General features: G+C 41.7%; 2 protein-coding genes across 2 annotated transcripts; both read right to left on the bottom strand.

Moving 5' to 3' along the window:
- Positions 1 to 329: 329 nt before the first annotated feature.
- LOC127597383 (zona pellucida sperm-binding protein 4-like) lies at positions 330 to 5,795 on the bottom strand. The gene is made up of 8 exons (XM_052060373.1): positions 5,327 to 5,795; positions 4,644 to 4,828; positions 4,460 to 4,557; positions 2,840 to 3,000; positions 2,576 to 2,768; positions 852 to 999; positions 692 to 767; positions 330 to 600 (listed from the first exon to the last, which is right to left on the bottom strand). Exons 1-8 carry the CDS (start codon positions 5,793 to 5,795, stop codon positions 515 to 517), a joined length of 1,416 nt encoding a protein of 471 aa, XP_051916333.1. The 3' UTR covers positions 330 to 514.
- A 4,013-nt stretch (positions 5,796 to 9,808) lies between these two features.
- LOC127598069 (kelch domain-containing protein 10-like) lies at positions 9,809 to 15,290 on the bottom strand. The gene is made up of 10 exons (XM_052061581.1): positions 15,023 to 15,290; positions 13,925 to 14,017; positions 13,631 to 13,852; positions 12,983 to 13,137; positions 12,755 to 12,903; positions 12,603 to 12,687; positions 12,427 to 12,493; positions 12,292 to 12,339; positions 12,009 to 12,148; positions 9,809 to 11,032 (listed from the first exon to the last, which is right to left on the bottom strand). The coding sequence occupies exons 1-10, from the start codon at positions 15,105 to 15,107 to the stop codon at positions 10,823 to 10,825; spliced, it is 1,254 nt and encodes a 417-aa protein (XP_051917541.1). The 5' UTR covers positions 15,108 to 15,290; the 3' UTR covers positions 9,809 to 10,822.
- Between the last annotated feature and the right edge of the window lie 4,307 nt (positions 15,291 to 19,597).

Here is a 19,597-nt window from a genome sequence, read left to right as displayed (position 1 = left end):
AAACACTGGATATTTGTACCTAATAGTGGAACCATCACTAGTCTTCTTTCTTTCTTTTTATCTTTGTCTTTCGTGGGCTGTTGAGCTGTACATTTCAAAACTCTTTTTTTTTCTAGCCCTGTGTGGCGCTATTATGATAATGGAAAACGTTTGAAGATAACCGCTGGCATAATGTGAAAGTAATGACATGAAAGAGGCTTTGTTTAGTGACTTTAAATTACCGGTATATTGTTTCAAATATTGTGTGAATATTGCTTTCCAAAGTGTCTATGTTCTGTCATTGATGTTCGATATCAAAATAAAAATCATGCTGTCGTACTGAATACAAATTTCAAGACAGTTACTTGGAGAGTCGTCAGTCAGTTCTACCCCCCCCCCCGCCCCCCCCCTTTTTTTGCAGCCATTACCATTTTACGCACGGCTGTTCATCTTCCACGCCACTAATGACTTAACAGTGTTCAGGTTCCAAATGCTTTCAAAGTTCCGGTCAAATGTGATCTCTTCCATTTGCCGTTCAGGGTTTGATCATGACCAGCGGTCCAGCAGAGACCACGATCCTCGTTTGCTCTTTCGTCTCGGCCACAGACTTCACATCTCTCTCTGCGCAAACAAACACACATCCAAATATGATCGACAATCACAGATTTGACACTATATCCTTCATATAGCGTATTGTAAGCAGATTCCTTACTTCTCCTGGAGCATATGGGCTCACAGGAAGGACCAAAAGCTGCGTTGCACAGAGATGTGCTACAGTGAATGTACAGCTGGTGGAGGAAAAAAAAAGTGTATGAGGACAATCATGAAGACAGGTTGCTGGCAAACAATTTTCTATGCGGATCGTGTTTTACATGTTCACTCTGGGGCTGTAGTGTGTTCATTTCTACGAAGGTAAGCATTTTGAAAATAAAGCGCCTGTGGTGACTCGGGAAGTCCACACCGGGGCCGGGATGAACGGGGACCCGGATAGCCATGTAGCGATCATCAAGGTTTGGACACCTGGAGCAACAAATATTTGTTAACATCGGAGAGTTTGTCCAACGTAGCACCGTATGAGTTTCATTTTTGGCAACATGCAATGATTTTACCGTATTTAGTTTAAATTGTAGGGAACTGGAATCACTTTTCTCTCATGACCTGATAGTTCAGCCTTTTCCACACAACTGTAGAGTTGGTCACGAGCACTATAAAGTGCTTTTAAGATCACTCAGGGATTGTGAAAATGTATCGGAATAATGAAAGTGAGGTCTAATTATTTGAGGCCAAATATTTGCATACAGACCAGCACAATGACAATATTTCCTTCATTTCATGCCATTATTTCCACTCTGATTTTGGTATGTTCCGCACACTGCTATGCTAGCTATCATACGTGTAATCAGTAGTGAAACAATACTAAATCAAAACATTTTGATGTGGTTGCATTATCAAGTTATTTCATTTAGTCATTTTCACAAATCCTACTATCAGCATTTTGTCTTATCTTCAGTTGCGGCTGAAACATGGGATAGTTGGAGAATAAATATTTATATTTATGGTTTGTAATTTTCATTCTATGTGAATGTTGTCAACATTGTGAACTATCAATATATGTGAAAACTGTTCAGAAATGTTAAAGGTGTATTTTTTAACAGTCCACTGTCAGCTTGCTAATTGAATTATGCTTCTAAGTGAAATCTGCCATGTGCTCATTCGATGCTAACAGTAGCCAAATCTGTCAACCCCATTTACGAGCTCATGTTTTGCTGTTTATATCTACAGTCTGCATACAGTTAATTTATGTTACAAATGGGGGGGGGGGGGGGGAGTGTATGAGATGGACCAATATGCATTTCGACCCGCATAACGTTTACCTAAGAATAGTTGTTGACGTCGGGCAGACTTTTAGTACCTCTAAAATCATCACTGATTTGTTCCCCCATTAACATTGCATTGTCAAAAAGACAAGCCATTTTCAACAATTTAGTTTGGTCAATAATTTGTAAAAATAACACACACACACACACACACACATCAATAGTATAGATTTGTTTAAAAAAATTCACCAAATTGGGACACAATCCACGCACCAGCGACATGAAGCTCAATTATTATTATTATTTTTTTTTTTTAGTGAAATTTGGGAGTCTCAAAGGCACCTTATGGTGATATTGACCATTTTTTCCCTCATATATTGGCTTTTTTTTTTTTTAAAGAAAGCTACATATGAGATTTTTTTTTCGAAAAAAGCTTTGACTTGCTGAACTTTATGATTTTTATCCCGGTATTTAAGGAGTTTTACAGGACAACTGGAACCCTCTTGCATCATGATCTGGCCAATGTGATTTTTACATTATTTTGCACCCTTATTTATGAGACACTGTTCTAAGATTCTGTATTGTTCTCGAGGATGGATTTTTCACGAGCTTGCTAGATTTGATTCCTCTTCTTAATTTTGACAGCGGATCTTTGATGAACCTTGCGTTGGAAATAAACAATGGAATTCAATAGTTCATCAGTACAGTGAGCGGACCGGCTGACAATATAAACATTGCTACATCATGGGCAGGAGCCCGAAAATAGGGCCTGCTGTTACCCGTTGATCAGAAGGTCCCACTGTGGCATGCTGTGAGGATTGGCACTGGTGGTGGTCCAACAGCGACCAAGGGTGAGGACAAGGTTGGGATCAGTCCTGTCCATAAGTTTGACCTCCACGTACACGTTGTCCCTCAAGACTTTGCTCACGGGGAAGTCGTCGTTCGTATAGAAAGAGTTGAAGGCCACTTCAGCTATGAGTGAGACAGACGAATGATATTCCGTCTCCAAACAAAGCAGCTGTACCAGGAGTGTCTACACATACCTTCGTTACAACCCTTTATCAGGCATAATCCATTACCCAACCTCAGCTGCACATTGATGGGGCCCAGAGCAGAAACTGAGAAACGAGGACGCTGGTATGGGAGCATTTCCGCTATCAGAGTCTCAACTGACGTCGCTGTGTATCTACACTGGAAGAGTAACCTGAAAAAGAGAAAGGCTGTGTTCCATGTTGACAGTGTTGCACGTACACTACTTACAAAAAATTAGGGATAGGTGGGCTTTCGTGTGACTCCAGAATGAACTTATTAACGGCACAGCCTTTATGGGTTAACCCAGGAGTCGGCAATCCAAAATGTTGAAAGAGCCATACTGGACCAAAAAAACAACTGGAGCCGTAAAAAATTAAAAGCCTTATAATGAAGGCAACACATGCTGTATGGATCTATCTATATTGGCTAAATTAGTCTACTATCAAAATGACTAAGTGGGCTACAAATACACAATGACTATATGTTTTTTTGACCCCCCTGGAGAGCAGGGGTGCCCAACCTTTTTTGAACGACAAGATCTACTTTTCGATCTACCAGCCTCTCGAGATCGACCCGTTACTGCACAAACGCATGCGCACACCTACACATGTATGCCATAATGAGCAACAGCATAATTGCTCCAAAGATGAAGGAGGCATGGGACTCATTTTTGCAGCATATCAATTATCGTAGCTCACGTGTACTGTTTAAAAATGCTTTTCTCAGCCCTACACATTCCCATTCTTTGCCAGTACCCTCAGTGATTTGTCCATGAAACGCCATTTTTTTTAACAACTGCCACCTGCCAGGCATCCCGTCCTGCTACTAGAAACGTATGTCGCAGGCTATGATGCAAATCCTTGTTGATAGAAATGTTGAAATTGAATATTTATTCTACACTTTCTGACAGTGTTGGAAAACTTTAAGAATGCTTGTGACCTGTTGTCCTCCTATAGAAACCATATTGAAAAAAATATATATATTTTCCTCCCCCATCTTTTCCCATTTTCAAACATTTTTGAAAAAGCTACAGGGAGCCACTTGGACGGCGCTAAAGAGACGCATGCTTGGCTCCAGAGCCGCAGTTTGCCGACTTCATGGTTAACTTCATGGTTTTGTCTAACAATGAGCTCAACAACAAAACATTTTTCTTAATTTTTTTTGACACATCCTTTTCGAAGCCTGTTTGACCGGCTAAATGAAATGGTTGAATCGTGGGTCAAGAAAGTGTTCAGCTCCTTGTTAGAGAACAGCGAGTTGTGCAAAAAAAAAACCTCAAACATATAATCCACCCGGGAACGTGTGTACCAAAGATGAGAGATGGTCAAATTAAGGTCATCCATCCATTTTCCGAGCCACTTTATCCTCACAAGGGTGGCAGGGGGTGCTGGAGCATATCCCAGCCGTCTTCGGGCAGTAGTCGGGAATGCAAACTCCACACAGGGAGGCCGGCGCTGGAATTGAACCCGGTACCTCTGCACAGTGAGGTCGACACGCTAACCACCGGACCACCCAGCCGCTCTCAAATTAAATGGTAAAATTTATAGTGCATCACAGGTTTATCCTGGAATATCACCCCTAAGCCAAATATCCCGTTTAAAAAAAATATGCAGTGAAAGATAATGCCATACTCATAGCTGCTGTCCCTGGTTATGGCACCCAGAGGCCCCACTGAAATTTCATATGAGGAGGTCATTCTATTCTCATAGATGATTTTATCAGCATCCTCCTGCAAGAGACGTTGTGAGAAGAGAAGAATATAATCATGCCTTGTCTTGTTGTTGTATGTTTTGAAAAATGAAGTAAGGGTCTAACCATAATGACAGAACCGCAGGCAGACACAGGAAACTGGTAAATGGAAAAAGCAGAATTGGAGTCAATCTGTGTGCAGCCAGGACCATCCTCCAACAGTGAAATAGTGTTGATGTCTATATTGGGAAGGGTGGCATCTCTGGCCACCACCAAAATGAACTGAGCATCTTTGGTGCACTGGACAGTCACTAGAAAAACAACAAAAACATTCACCTTTGTGAGACACGTTGTTGTTCAAAAACAATCAAGTCAATATGTTCAAAATGGCAAATGATAAAGTAAACCATGTTCACCATTTGTATTGATTTTTTTTAGCGTTCAGAAGTCAAGTCAAGTCAAGTCAACAATATTTATATAGCACTTTCAAACAGCGATCGCTGCATACAAAGTGCTGTACATGGAGCAATTTAACATTCACAATAAACAGTAAGACGAAATGGTAATAAAGGCGGTAGAAAGCACCAAGCAGTAAAATCATGCTGACTCGAACGCCAATGAATACAAGTGAGTTTTGAGGAGGGCTTTAAAGAAGTACAGCAGGACTTTTTTTTTCACTCAAGCTAGTTGGGAAATACCACAAATAAGTAAACCGTTTTGAACCGGACTGAAACAGAAATAAGTCCTAGAAATATGTACTGATCACAATATTATTGGTGAACAAATAAAAAGTTAGGATGATTACGCACCACTTTTACCAAAGTAGCAATTTCGACCATCGTGGCAGCAGCTAATGGCTTCACATTCAGCGGCAGAAATATCCAGACTTCCACATCGGATCCTTTGGACTCCTGTCACGTCACAGTCCTGTAAATTAGGGTCTTTCACTATGGGATCGTAAGGGACCGGTGTCTGTTTCCCAGGTTGCTGTAACTCAGGATCCCTGAAATAAGCCTGATCAGAATATCCCCGAGGTAATGCGTTTTTTGGTTTTGAATCTTGATATTTCGGGCTCCTATTTATTGGTGGGGATGAAGGCAAACTGGGTCCAGATAATGAAGGTTTCTTCTGCGGCTGCTCGGGTGGAGAATTTTGGTTTGGATTGTGAAGTTTTAAAGGACCACTGGATACATGATAACTTGGGACCACTGGAACTCTTGGCAGTGAAGGATTCGGAAAATACTGCAGGTAATCGTAGTAAAGCAAAGGTCTTCTCATCTGATCGTTTGGTGGTTCGACGTTTGGGGGCTCTGGCACTGGAGGGTTGAATGGTGAATAAACAGGAACTGTTGGATTGTATGCGACGGGGTTAGGAGAATTAAACCAAGGAGGCTGCCCTAATTGGTCTGAAGGCTTCTCTCCAGGGTCTTGGGACGATGACGAATATGCCCATGATGGCGGCTTTGGATTCGGTGGCAGTGGCTCATACGGGGGTTTTAAGAAGATGTACGGGCCTGACCCGAGCGGATTGTGTGGGTCTCCAGAAGGAGGAAGTGTTGGCCTGTATGGGACGGGGTTAGGAGGACTAAACCAAGGAGGTTGCCCTAATTGGTCTGAAGGCTTCTCTCCAGAGTCTTGGGGCGATGAAGAATATGTCCATGATGGCGGCTTTGGATTGGGTGGCAGGGGCTCATATGGGGGTTTTAAGAAGACGTACGCTCCTGACCCGAGCGGATTGTGTGGGTCCCCAGATGTCGGCTTTTGTGGTGCTGGAGGATTTTGCGATGAAGGAAGTGGGAGAAACGGCCATGGATGGACATTTGGTGTCGCAAAAGGAAAATTCGACCCAACAGTTGCGTAAGGTGGAGAGACATGGTCGTGGAGATGAGGTGGTCCGGAGTGAAGAGGCTTGTTGTGTGCAGGTGGTTTGGGAAAAGAAGGCTTCGGATATGGATTTGGATTAGGCGGGTGTTGCGGGTAATACGGGCGAACGTAGGTCGGATCTGGAAGATTTGGTAGAAATCCAGAAGGCGGCGTCCAAGCGTCGACCTTTGTCCCAGTGTAGCACAATAGCAATGCTAGCGCCACAAATGAGGTAGCACTCCAGCGTTTGATCATGGCTTCACTGAAGTTTGATCCGGAGAAATCCCAAGTGCGCCATATACTCTATGTGTACCACCTTATTTATATTTGAACCAGTCAACCAGTCTTTTAAGCACCACCTCTCTTGATTAAAAAAAGAAAAAAAAAGAAAAGCAAAGGCTCTTTTCCCTGCAAAGTCTGTTTAAACTTCTGATTTTCTCTTGGCTGCCTTACAAGGCCAGGAATAGAAATTGTTGTGCATCTCCTGTGGGGAAAGGACAGCTTGACATTTGGGTCACTCAAACTTTTCAAAAAGCCTTTGTGACCTCAAATTGTTTGACACCAAATATTTATTTGGAACACAATACAGAGAGAGCAAATACAGAGTTAAATGTTTATCTTGCGCCAGTCAGCACCAAGCCGTTCAAGGTTTCGATGACACTGACGCAAAACGGTGGAGGGGTGGGGGGTACTTGCGATTTACTTTTACAAATTAGGCACTGTAGATCATATTCATAATTATTCAAGCTGTACTTGTGCTGCATCAACAGTGTGGCCTGTAACCAACGTCGGGCTCACTCTGTATTCAACACCTTGTGAAGAGGAGTTCAATAAAGCAATCTGCTTTATCTCATTCTGTGAAGACACGTATGCCACTTCGGGGAATTCTTTGGCTAAAAAGGACCCCAAAAAACAGCAGTGGCTGGCCCAAAAAACAGCGGTGGCTGGATCTCTCTCGTCGATAGATGTGTGAGTGTGTGTGTGTGTGTGTGTGTGTGTGTGTGTCTTTGTGCCAAGGCAAAACAAGCTCAAGGGAAACAATTTACAGTCATGTTTTGTTTCCTGACTTGATAATAAACACAAGAAGAAAACGCTTTATTTGTCTCACAATGGAGAAATTCAAAACATAGAAGATCATATATAGCTTCGTTTTATGATATTTACAAAAATCTACGGGGACTTAAGTAGGAACTACAAATTTGTACTTGGTTATTTAGCACCGCTGCAGTTTGGTGTGCTGGCTCGCTTGCTCTTTTTATGGAGTCCCTCACCATCTGGGGTTTGTGTTTTTATTGTTTTCCATCTCTGGTATTTTATCGGGGTAACGATTCTCGCCATGGCTCCCGAGATCCCTGAGATTGTCAACATTCATTCAAGTTGATTTTAAGTTAAAGCCGTTGCCGCTTTGTCAGGCAGTGGGCTTCATGCTCTTGTTCAGCGACTTGCACCTTTCGATCAGGTATCTTCACAGTGTGATTCTGGTCAATTATATATAAATTAACTAGAGCTGTCAAACGATTAAAACATTTAATCTAATTAAAAATGCAACTGTCATAATTAACTCAAATGAACTAAAAAATTAATCGTGATTACTCACACATTTTTTATCGTTTCAGAATTTCCTTTTACATTTTTGTCCTATTTTTCCCCCATTTTAATGCTCTCATCAACTTGGAATCATGAATCAGTTTTCTATGTGCCAAATGCAAATATTTACTGAAATAACAATTTCGATTTTCAATTTTACATGAACATTTTTCACTTGGTGCAGTTATTCACACATAATCTCTCACACAATATTACTGTCCATCAATAACGGTGAAAAAATATTTTGTCACACAACAGCTGCTTTAACAGCTTTTTTTATGAAATCAAAACAGAGCAATATAACATTTTAAAGTGCACATATAAGGTACACTAGTACTCAGCCTATAGTGGATTTAAACCATGGTTGCATACTTCGTTTTTCTCAAGTTTGCTTTCAACGCAGCAGTCTGTTTCTGTATGTTTGTTGAAGAATAACGAGACACCGGACACCAGTGTTCATTATGTGACGCTGTATTCTACAAACAAGCACAAGCACTTCCCCCGTGCTGCAGGGGCAAACCATTCTGGAAGGGGGGGGGGGGGGGTTCACTCCCCCTAACACAGTCAGGCTATGTTGATTGTGTGTTGGTCCTTCTTGCGCGGAAGTCTCTCTACGGTTTTGTGTAGACCTCATTTCGAATGACTACACTTGGTTCGATGACAACACTGGAGACGTCTTACTTTCGCTAGGTCGCTACCACTGTCAGACGAACACAGAGAAGCTCCACCCGCTCTATTTATATGGACACAGAACACTGTAACCTTCCACACAAAATAGTTCCAAACAAGTAACAATCGCGTCAGTGGCATACATCGTATACCTGTATGATACACAGAGAGAAGAACAGGTAACTTTTGTCTTGTCAGTGGAGCAATATGGCAAGTATTTAAAAGGAAACTTTCCATTCATAAACTCTAAGTATCCGTTTACGGTGTCTCTCGCTGCCGTGGCTGGCAAAAAAAACATGGGCGCGGACTTCTGCAGCGCGCTTGTTTTGTTTCTGGTGTATTTATAGAGCAACGTCACATCCGTTTGTGACGTGGGCCGCGTTAATCTCGCGAGAAAAAAATTATTCCCGTTAAAATTCATTTTAAATTAATGCCAATAAAAACGCGCTAAACTGACAGCTCTACTTCAGAGACATCTGTGCTATCCATACATATATAGTTTTTATTAGTTGTTTGGGATTTTTTATTCTTTATATTTGCAAAAGAAAAAAAAATTGTGTCTGGAGGTCCCAAACAAGCCCTACTAACAATCCCGACCGGACGTGTTCATGTAAAATGCATTGGTTTGAAGCCTCCTACAAAAAGGCAAACTCATTTGCGATCCTCTGACGCCACCTAAAGTTGCAAAATTGGAATGACCTCAACCCAACAATGTGGCATGCTTACGTCTGTCCAAGCGAAAACAAAGCGATTGACGTAAAAATCGCGTGAAATGCATGTATACACATTGGGTTTACGATGCATTCAAAAATATGAATTATAATGGGTCTCTATGGTGCAAAATATGTAAATTGTGAAGATTACCGAATCAAAACCTTTTTTATTATTGCTGCAATGCCTGAGAATTATCAGCCGGTGACGTCATGAAATTTAGGCCATTTTAGAACCCCCCATACGTTTCAGCTCTCTCGTGTTTTTCCAAATGCCTTTGCCTTTGATTCAAAGACATAATTTTACATTTATCGCAAGCGGTGGACTACGAGGGTTAATAGTGAAGTATTTGAAAAATACGCGGATTTGTTTTAAACTCTGTGTGTCATAATAGCATGTGATATTTTAAAATGTTACGATATAAAATGATTGTGTGAAAATGTGGCAATACAACATCGCCATTTGGAAAAAGATGATCAGCCCGACTTTTATTGCACAACAGAAATTAGAACAATGTACATCATCCTTTTATTCGAGTCGACATTTATGTACAGTGCAGTGGCATGCCGACATGCAGGAGAGATCACGAACATCACAACTAGAAACATCTCTGACATGAGCAAGGCCTGCTTTGAACACTGAAGCAGACTGGCTTTATATTAACAAATGTAGGAAAGTGACAATGTGAAAAATAAAATTGTATTACCATGCTGAATGTGTTCAGAAGTTTCTATAAATGTGCTTTTCAAATTGTACCTTTTGACCAGTTATAAAAAGGAAAGTGTGTTCTATATTACACAGCAACATTTAGTTTAAAAAATAAAATTAAAAAACAAGCACACACAACATTGAGTCAACAACAGCACAGTGATTTTTAAATAACTTAGCTTAGAAGTGTAACCTGCACGCAACCAGCACTGTTGATCATAAAGAGGAATTTGAGCATTCAAAAGGCACCAGATGGAGGGGGAAAAAAGAAACACATAAAAAGTAAAAATAAAACATGAGGAGGCACTAAGAAAGTCACAGTGATGCCATAAAAAAAATCAATTAGAATAATCACAGTTGCATGTTACCCTCCAAAAATAAACTGCCTACTTTTGTCAGACAATTCCAAACTCTTGCATTTTGCTTCAACACAAAAATATGAACAAGATAAAATCGAGTGGAACAGTTTGACACCAAAATGGAGACACCAGTGTTTATCTCTTGAAAATGCAAATCGAACTTGGAGGCCATAAAATCACATACTTGCCCAGATTAAAAAAAATGCTCCAACAGTTGGAACAGATAACTTTATCCCAACACAGATGTATAAAATAAGACACATTTACAAAATGCGAAAGGAAATGGATCAGACTGAAAACCAGAAGGCAATCTTCAGAACCACAGTCAGTCGTTTTGTTGATTTTGTTTTTCTAACGGCGGTTTCTCCTCTGTCCAATCATGGAGCGGGTCCTAGGTCAGAAAACGACTTACTTGAGCCGCTGGATGAGGGTGTGTGGAAGTCCCAGGCTGAGCAGCTGCAATGTGGGCATCTGAGCTAAATGAGGCGCCGTCGTCAGTAATTTTTCCCAGGCCATCTCCAGCAGGCTGGGCACCACCAGCCACACCTTGTACAATGAGGCCGTACGACGATTCCCCGACATGTTCACCACACCGCCATGGACGTACATGCAGCCAGCCTGAGGAAAGATTTTTTTTTTTAAATTTTGAATTTATCGGAAAAAAACCCCCAACAACTTCATCTCATTTTGTTGTTCCCTGAATCTGAAATCAGGTTTAATTGTTTAGATCAGGAAAGTCATCGGTGGGGTCGGGTTGAACCACTTTGTCAGTGTACTGCAGTATGAGGTCCATCTCAGATCATACTCAACGATCAACACAAAGCCCACCTCCTGCATAGTAATGAGCATCTACCAAGCTGCATCCACACATTTGTAAAAGAAAAGAAGAAAACAAGAAACTAGACAGTTTGTGAGTTGCACAGCGCCCTCCTCAGTTCTGGTGTGGAATCACAACTCACATCGATTCTGAAAACCATGAATGAAAAGCGATGATAGCAACCAGCAGAATTAAGACACAGTTCTGGATTAAACAGAGTATGTGACTTAAACATTCTGATTAAAAACAAGGTTACCCACTTAACATGGGGAAAAGTGTAATCAGTTAAAAACATAGCAGCTTCCAGCCAACGCATCGAAAATGCAGGTGGCAACATATCATCTGTGAGGTACCTCTCAAAAGTCCTCCTGGTCACATAAACAAGGTCCTGATCCCACTCATCAGTGGATAAGATGAAAGCCCGACTGGCAACCAGCGCAAAATATAACCACTTTGCCTTATTATTATTTTTTACAATTATGCTGTGTCTATGTGCGTAAAAAACAAAACAAAAAACAAAACAGAGTCGTTGGCAATGTTAAAGAAGCCACAAAGTTACTTAAAACCTCTTGGATGCACTGGTGGGCTGGGAAAAGTGATTCAACAGCCACTATTGCTGTAAATTAGCCTCCTCCGAAGCCTGAGGTAGTTCGCAGCAGAGCTCTTTACTTGCATCACATAATGGAGAACAAGAAGAGGAAGGTACTCGACGACGACGCATATATTAGATCGGTGTCAAGTTTTTGTTCTTATTCTCGAAGTACTAATATGACTCACTGGCGTGACAGCAGCGCAGTGGAAGTAGGCGGGCTCCGGCATGACGGCAGGCAGCTTGGTCCACTGAAAGGTGCCAAGGTGGAGCTTCCAAAGGTCAGCCATGATCAGCTGACCGTCGTAGCCGCCGCATATAAACACCTCTGGAAGGGAGAACAACAAGTTGGTGGTAAAAAAAAAAGCAGAAGATATGTAGATGTAGGTAGAGAAATAACAATGTAAAAGAATAGGATAGGAGGAGGCAGAAAACAGCGATGTGACACTTGAGCCATAGAGGAGAACTCACCATTTTGGACCTGCACACAGCTGTGACAGCGACGGGCAGCGGGATATCCTGTCAGCAACATCAAATTAAGCAATGGCAATCATACGATGACTTTTGGAAAGAAAAAAAATAGATTCAAAGCATGAAGGTACCTACCTAGTTTTTCATGGGGTTTGGTGACTATTTCCTCCCAGTAATTTGTCTCCAGGTTATATGCGTGAATCTAGCAAAAGTTGCAAATTGACATTTCCAAATAGGGATTTTTAGCTCCAGGTTTTAAGATGTAAAAAATATGCTTACTCCCAAGTCAAGGCACCACTTTATATCCTTACCTTGTCCAGGCGATACGATGACCAGGAAGTCCCGCCGCCTAGAATGTATATCCTTCGTCCATCATGAGCTAGCTCATGTCGATACCTGACATCACACAGAATGGTGATGATGTCACATTTTTCAAATCAACTCATAGGTGCGCTCGTCTCACCTCTCCTCCGGTAGATCTGAGGGGACGTTGTTGGGCTTGAGGTGGCTCCACTCTTTGGTTGTCAGGTCCAGCCTGTGCAGGTCAGTGCTGTAAAGGTAGCCCGTCGTCCCTCCAAAAACGTACAGGCAGCCATTAATGATGACCATCGCCTGCAAAGTGGCAATGCTGCTTGTTTGCGGGCCGTCTACTAACCAAAGTCCCGTGATGACACCAGTGCGGTGGAGTTACCTGGCCGTAGATCTTGTTAGGCTTCGTTCCTCTGCAGCCCAGCAGGTTCCATTGTTTATATTTAACGTTGCAAACGTGGACGTCATTTCCATTGTTTTCACCAAACGGAATGCCGGTGCCGCCAAACACCAGCAGGTTGTTCCCATGAAAGACAGCTAAAGCGGGGTACAAACGTAGCGATCAAAATCAGGTCGAGTTTAAGATCCAATTCAACCTAACTACGGGAGCAAAATAATCCATAACACATGACACTTGGGAATTAACCACAACTGGAAGTTCTTTAAGTCGCGGCATCCAGGGAAGATGCATTTTTCGGCTTGTGGGCAAAGCTTGCTAGCGAACTGCACAAGGCAGTTGCCGGAATGGGCATTGTAAAAAGAAAGATAAATGTGCGAAACCGAGGACCCCTTTTACAACTTTTTTGCTTCAGCACGTGTATTATTCAATTGTGCCCAATGCAGTGGAGGAAAATATTTGCCCATCTCGCAATATCTGCCATGCAGTTCACTGCACTCATTCACTCCCAAAGACATATCTATATGTCTTTTCACACTCCACACGTTAAACACCAGATACTTTTTTCCCCCCAATTCTTCCAAGACTTAGGGTAAAAAGAGGGGTCTAGAATTGGCTGGTAACAGCCCTGACCTGACATGGAAGCGAGCTCTGTGGGAATGTAACCCTCAGTTTGAACCCGGTGCCAGGTGGCGGTTGCAAAATGAAACCTCCACAACTCCCTGAAGAGTGGAAAGTCTTCATTTTCTGCGCCACCCGCCTCCTCGAAGTCTGGGTTGTAGCCGCCAAACACATACAGGTGGGTGCTGTCTGCGACGCAGCGGTGTCCGCTACGGGCCGAAGGCACCCAGGGTCCTATGAACATTCATAACGCAAATGAGGATGTGCCTCGCGACTGGAGCGTGCCGACACACTACGACGCTTTACCTTCTCTCAGAAACCTGTTGGGGATGCGCAGGTTGGGAAATGCGGGGGATAAGAGTCGGCGAGCCTGGAGCCAGCGTGCCCGCATCTTGAAGCCTGCGCATTCGAAGACGGCTACTTTATCACAAATTCAGTCAAAAATCTTGCGTGTGAACCACAACGGAGCATCACTCTCTTTGAAATGTGTAGACAGCTCATGTATCCGGATGTCATTAAATGCAGTGCTGTGGTTAGCACATCTACCCCTAAATTCTGAGGTTCCGGGTTCTAATCTCATCTATGACCTTCCTGTGTGGAGTTTGCATGTTCCATTGTTTATGTGTGCTTTCTCCACATACTCTGGCTTCCAGACCACGTTCCAAACGCATACACATAATGTCAACTGAAGACTCAAAATTGTCCACGGGTGTGAATGTGAGTGTGTATAACGGTTTTTCTAAAGTCTACTCGCGAAAAGTTAAGGTTATTCGGCTTTGGGGTGATATTTCAGGATGACCCTAAAAACACATATGAGATGGGCCAATACACATTTTGAGTTGGTCAATATGTGAATCATCAAATTCGGAGCTAAAATAAAAAGAGATAGAACAGCCGTAGAAATAAAACCACCGTCTTGTGTATTACTGCTCAGGTCAATGTCCTTGTTAGAGAACAGGAAGTAGTGCAAAACTACCGAAATATTGAACAGCTGGACACGTGCATTCAAGTGTTTAGACAAGGTCAAATTAAGTGCACACGTTAAGGTTGTAGTGCATTTAATGTTCGTCCTGGTATTTCACCGGAATCACAATATATCCCGAATTTGTGTTGAGTAGTGTAATGCGTCCCCCGATTGATACACACCGCTTCTCATGTACAAATGAAGCAATATTTTATCGATCAGTTTGGAGATAGCAACAATAGAGCGACTACAGTATTTGGTTAGCTTCACTGTACAAGCAAACGTAACTAGCTTTAGCTTGAGTGCATGTTTCATACACTGAGACGATCATTATGTTACTTCAAACAGGTAATAACAACAACAATAATAATAATAATCATAATAGAAGGCGTGCCAGTTCCCGCTTGGTGCTTTGCGGCAATTGTGTATCGTTAACACACCTGAATCTCGACTTGAGGGCCTCCACGACAGTTTCTCGAACTTATTGATCTGATTGGAGCTTTCATCCCGCACCGGCGTAAACATGTTAATGACGCAGCGGCACCGAGGGGTTTCACTTGCGGATGCGGATAGCGAGCCGCCACAACGTCGCTTTGACGAGGAAAACCATTCAAGAGGAAGCGTATTGAGAAATAATACAGTTTGAGTTTGCACGCCAGCGGCTGCTGTTGTTAGTGGTGCGTTGCAGTCAGGTGATCCGTTCTGACCAATCAGAGGAGACAAGACGCTATGGGTTTATGTTCAAGGGAAGCAAACTCTTGTGTACTGTTAAAAAAAAGACGCGTCATTCCTTTTATTCTACGCACCAGCGTAAAAAGAGGATTTATTTTTAATATTTGTTGTATTATCAAGAAACGGGAAATAAAGCGACTTAAAATTTACACTTTTCATGAGAGATTCTATTTGTCATCATATATTTTGCTGTTTAGTGCAAGTTTATTACAAATATTCAGGGACTGAAAATCATTAATACTTATTTGCTAGCCGTGTTAGCTGCTTTGCAAAATGAAAACAACACTATTGTTTTCATTTTCAATCGGAATAGAGTGTTACAACACTCTATTCCGATTGAAAACATTTAAGAAATATGAAAAAAAGAAGGGATGTCCCTTAGGTTGGCCCAATTAACTCAACAGTGTCGTTTTCACAAATGGGTTGCATCTATGCTGTGAGACACCAGTTTAGAGGCCAATTACTATAAATGTATGTATATAAATGTATAAAATATGTCTGTGATCAAATTTAATGGTTTAACAATGACAAGGAAGATACAAACACAGACTTAAGAAGAGTATTATTTTATCTGTTTTTCTCAACAATTATCACGTCCACGTGCATGCCCACTAGATGGGGTTGTCAAGCCACCCATTCTCAACTGTGGGATTTATATCCACGGGCCTCATTATTAGCACCTGATGAGGCTGCATTTCTCCAAAACGCAAACACAGGCTGCTAGGTGAATATTTAAGAAAGATGGAGGAAACGGAGACCAGCAGAAATCCAAGGTCGCTGTAAAGAAGAAAAAGAGGTCCTATAACTATTTTAAGGTACTGATGAATACACTTTAGAATCGTTGTAAAGAACACAGTTCTGGTTTTGTAAAAAGAAACACATACTGTACACCTATCCATTGTCTAATCTACAGTTGTGTCACAGATCAGCTGGAGTCCATCGAGACCTCAAATCTGCTGATGTTAATTCAACACTTCTATGTGATTGTGTGTATATGATTCCACACCACCCAGTGTTAAAATAAGATTTAACAAAGTTTTAAATAGTGTTGACGGTGCAGTGATAATGACACTTCTGAGTGTTTAGATTAACACTGATGAGTGTCAATGTCAATGCTATTCAGTTTGGGGGGAAATTCCCCAAACCACACTACCTTAAATAAAATACATAACAAGATTTCAATTCAAAACAAATGTCCTGTTGTATTAAATCCATTTCAGACATTTGCGATTGTCAGCCCTGACCCGTTTAAGCCACTATTATCAGGACAAATCTACTCCTAACACTCTTCAATTTAAGAATAGTCTCATAGGACAATTTTATGAGACATAAAAAAATCGGGTGTTTGATATTCTTTGTCGGAAGGGAGGAAAATAGGGGCAAAAATAGCTGTCGTTAGCTATTTCCCAGTAGGTGTTAGCATTAAGCTAGCAGACCCTTAGACAAAGTTTTCTAGATGCAAATACTCAACAATAATGCAAAGAACAATAAACAACTGGATGTTTTTAAAAATAATATTTGATTACTATGCTAAGCTGCTGCATGTTGTGAAGTAAACTCACTGCTACCATACCAGAATCAGAATAGATTTCATTGCCAGTATCAGTGGAAAAGACATTACAAGTAAGATTCTTTTTTTTCCGTCTGATGCTTTAACATGGAACATAAATAGCAATAATAAAAACACCCTGTGTCTCAAATTTGTGCATGTACGTCATATCAAAAAATTGTCTGAACAATGGCTCGTATTTTGAAAAACTCATGAGTCAGGTCACTCGCATCTCGAGGCATCACTGTCCATATAAATAACAAAATCTGAGAAAGTCATCCTTTTCCAGAGGTCTCTTTGTTGTATCCAGAGCTAAATATAATGAAAGCCCTGCGGGCGAACATACCCCAAAAGTCACACTTGATTTAACAGAGCACACACAATGTGAGAGGATCTGTTTGTCGGTTTCAAATAGATTTTTTTTAAATGGAGCTCAAGGTCTCAACAGTTTTCCTCTTCCGGACCTCTTGATTACTGCTCATTTGATCAGTGTAATTGCGATTGTAGATTCAAATCATGTGAACAGAAAGCCACGTTATTGTTAGACAAGAAACACACATTTCTGTCAAAGACTGCGGTAAAAAAAAGGGAGGGAAAAGGGGGTATTAAAGATCACAACCTCAAATATCAACTCTGCACACTGTTGCCAAGTCCTGTTGCTATGGAGATTGCATCCTACTGCAGGTGTGAGTAACGACAGAGGAAGTCAACTGTGCTTCCCTTTCTGGCTCTTAATGCTCGACTGTATGCTACATGGGCTCAGTATGCATGTGGGAGCATGTGGGAGCACATGTGAGCGCGCTTCCGTCGTGGACATGCTCGCAAACAGCCCCGAGGTTGAAACATGGAGCTTCTGTTTGAAGTCTCCCTCCATATATGCCCTCTTTCTCTATTACCCAGATCGCCCTCTCACTAATAGGCGCGTATTGTCTTTACGTGCATCGTATTTTTACATTCTGCTTGGGAGGTCTGTCCGAAGGCGACAACCGAGGACCTTCTGAACTGTGCAAATGTAATTAAGCCTCAGGCAGGGTGTGCAAATAAATATCTGCATGAGTCCAAATCGTGCTAGCAGACATGCAGTGAACTGAGATGGGTTAGTTATTTCAAGGAATCCACTGTAGCAGACTGGCTGGATACAGTATGTTATTCATTGTGAGCAGAAAGGCCTGCCATAATTTGTTGTCTGTATACCTTCGGTGGAGTTCTTAATCTCTCGGGATTTACATTTATGTAAAGACACTGATCATGTTAATGATTTCTCACAATAATTAGGAAATAGATCAATATCGATAGGCAACACTTTTTTCTTCTCTGCCAGTTCATGTTTTCAAATAATGACTTGTACAACGTTTCTGTACATGACCACAATGCCCCATCGGTGGTGAGGTATTTTTGGAACTCAAATGGTCCTTGAGGTCTACTTGGCACCCACGGGAGCCATGGTGGTGGTCTCTGGTCTATTAGTGATGCATATGAATTGCCCTGCGATTGGCTAGTAACAATCAAAAAATAATTTGTCATTTGTTCAATAATTATGGATTAATCATGATCATTGCCACCTGCAATCTGCTATTTTTTTTTCAACAGTTTTCTTCAGTTGTAATTTATTGTGGTGTGCAAGTTGCTTCTTTGCCAAAACTGAATGCAAACTACAACTACAATATTTAGGACATCGCCAAGTCAAGTCAATGTTATTTAAATATCCCTCAAAAGAGTCTCAAAAATCATACCACCCAACTTTATTTAAACCACCGAATTGTCAACATATCAGCAAGTATGTCCGTATTCTTGTCTGCATTTCATGTTTCATGTACATTATTGATTTAGTCTCGAAATTTTCAACAAGCATGATGACGATGTATAAATAACCAGTGATATAATCACGCTATATATCAAAGGTAGAATGCACAGACATCCCGAATGGAAAGGGAGGGGCCCATATTTTTGCACAAGCATTACACCCTCGCATTGACTTGTCCAAGTGGATCAGATTTGGAGCTGTTGTTGCGCACTGCAGGCGGCTGCTACTCGCCCTTTGAGTCTAACCGAGGCAGACTGAGGGAGGCTTATTAAACCGTGGGCTGCAGCCTTATTCTGAGGACCACAAAAGTGCACTGCGCAACACAAATAGCTCGCTATAATCTTCACCATAATCTAAATATACAGTACAAACTGCACATGTTAAGATGTAGCAGGCTCTGTGCACAAGTGTTATTAATAGAGGTTAACATTTTCACAGTTCATGGCTGAATCACTCTTTGCAAGCTTTGGTGAGCCTGCACATTTGTAACATGATGCATAAAAGATCACCCAAGGCTCTGAATGTGCTCATAATTGCATTCAGATAGAAAAGACAAAAGATTACCAACTGCAGCGAAAGTGCAATGGGACTTATTTTTCCCCCCGCCACTTCATTTACTTCATTTTCTGCGGTTTTAAAGCCGGCGAAGCAGAAAGAAAAACAGGAAGGAGGGGGGGGGGGGGGGAACCCCAAGGTTTAAACAGAGCAAATTATTTCAATAATTGTCAAGTTTTGCATCATCCAGTTCCGGTCAAGTACAAGTCCGCCTGAGTGAAGTTTGCATGTTCTCCGAGTGCTTTCTTGAGCCCCCCCGGCCCCTCCTACTTCCTTCCACACTCATAAAAACATGTCTGTTAGGTTCAGGTGACCAGTCCAGGGTTTACCTCACCTGTCATTCAAAGTCAGCTCGCATTGTTTCAGGTTCAACCC

This window comes from Hippocampus zosterae, chromosome 3, assembly GCF_025434085.1.
Source record: "Hippocampus zosterae strain Florida chromosome 3, ASM2543408v3, whole genome shotgun sequence".
Classification (NCBI taxonomy): Eukaryota; Metazoa; Chordata; class Actinopteri; order Syngnathiformes; family Syngnathidae; genus Hippocampus; species Hippocampus zosterae.
Note: the sequence above shows the minus strand (reverse complement) of the source record. Positions and strands in the feature narration are given on the sequence as shown.

What these genes read in the sequence shown, in the direction of transcription:
- LOC127597383 (XM_052060373.1), bottom strand. Translation starts at nt 5,795, where the DNA reads ATGAGAAGACCTTTGCTTTACTACGATTACCTGCAGTATTTTCCGAAT. An exon ending in TTGCTACTTTGGTAAAAGTG is followed by an intron (nt 4,829 to 5,326) that starts GTGCGTAATCAT and finishes TTGTTTTTCTAG; the next exon opens with TGACTGTCCAGTGCACCAAA. An exon ending in TGGGACCTTCTGATCAACGG is followed by an intron (nt 1,000 to 2,575) that starts GTAACAGCAGGC and finishes TTGTTGCTCCAG; the next exon opens with GTGTCCAAACCTTGATGATC.
- LOC127598069 (XM_052061581.1), bottom strand. Translation starts at nt 15,107, where the DNA reads ATGTTTACGCCGGTGCGGGATGAAAGCTCCAATCAGATCAATAAGTTC. An exon ending in CAACAGGTTTCTGAGAGAAG is followed by an intron (nt 13,853 to 13,924) that starts GTAAAGCGTCGT and finishes GAATGTTCATAG; the next exon opens with GACCCTGGGTGCCTTCGGCC. An exon ending in AGAGCTCGCTTCCATGTCAG is followed by an intron (nt 13,138 to 13,630) that starts GTCAGGGCTGTT and finishes ACCCCGCTTTAG; the next exon opens with CTGTCTTTCATGGGAACAAC.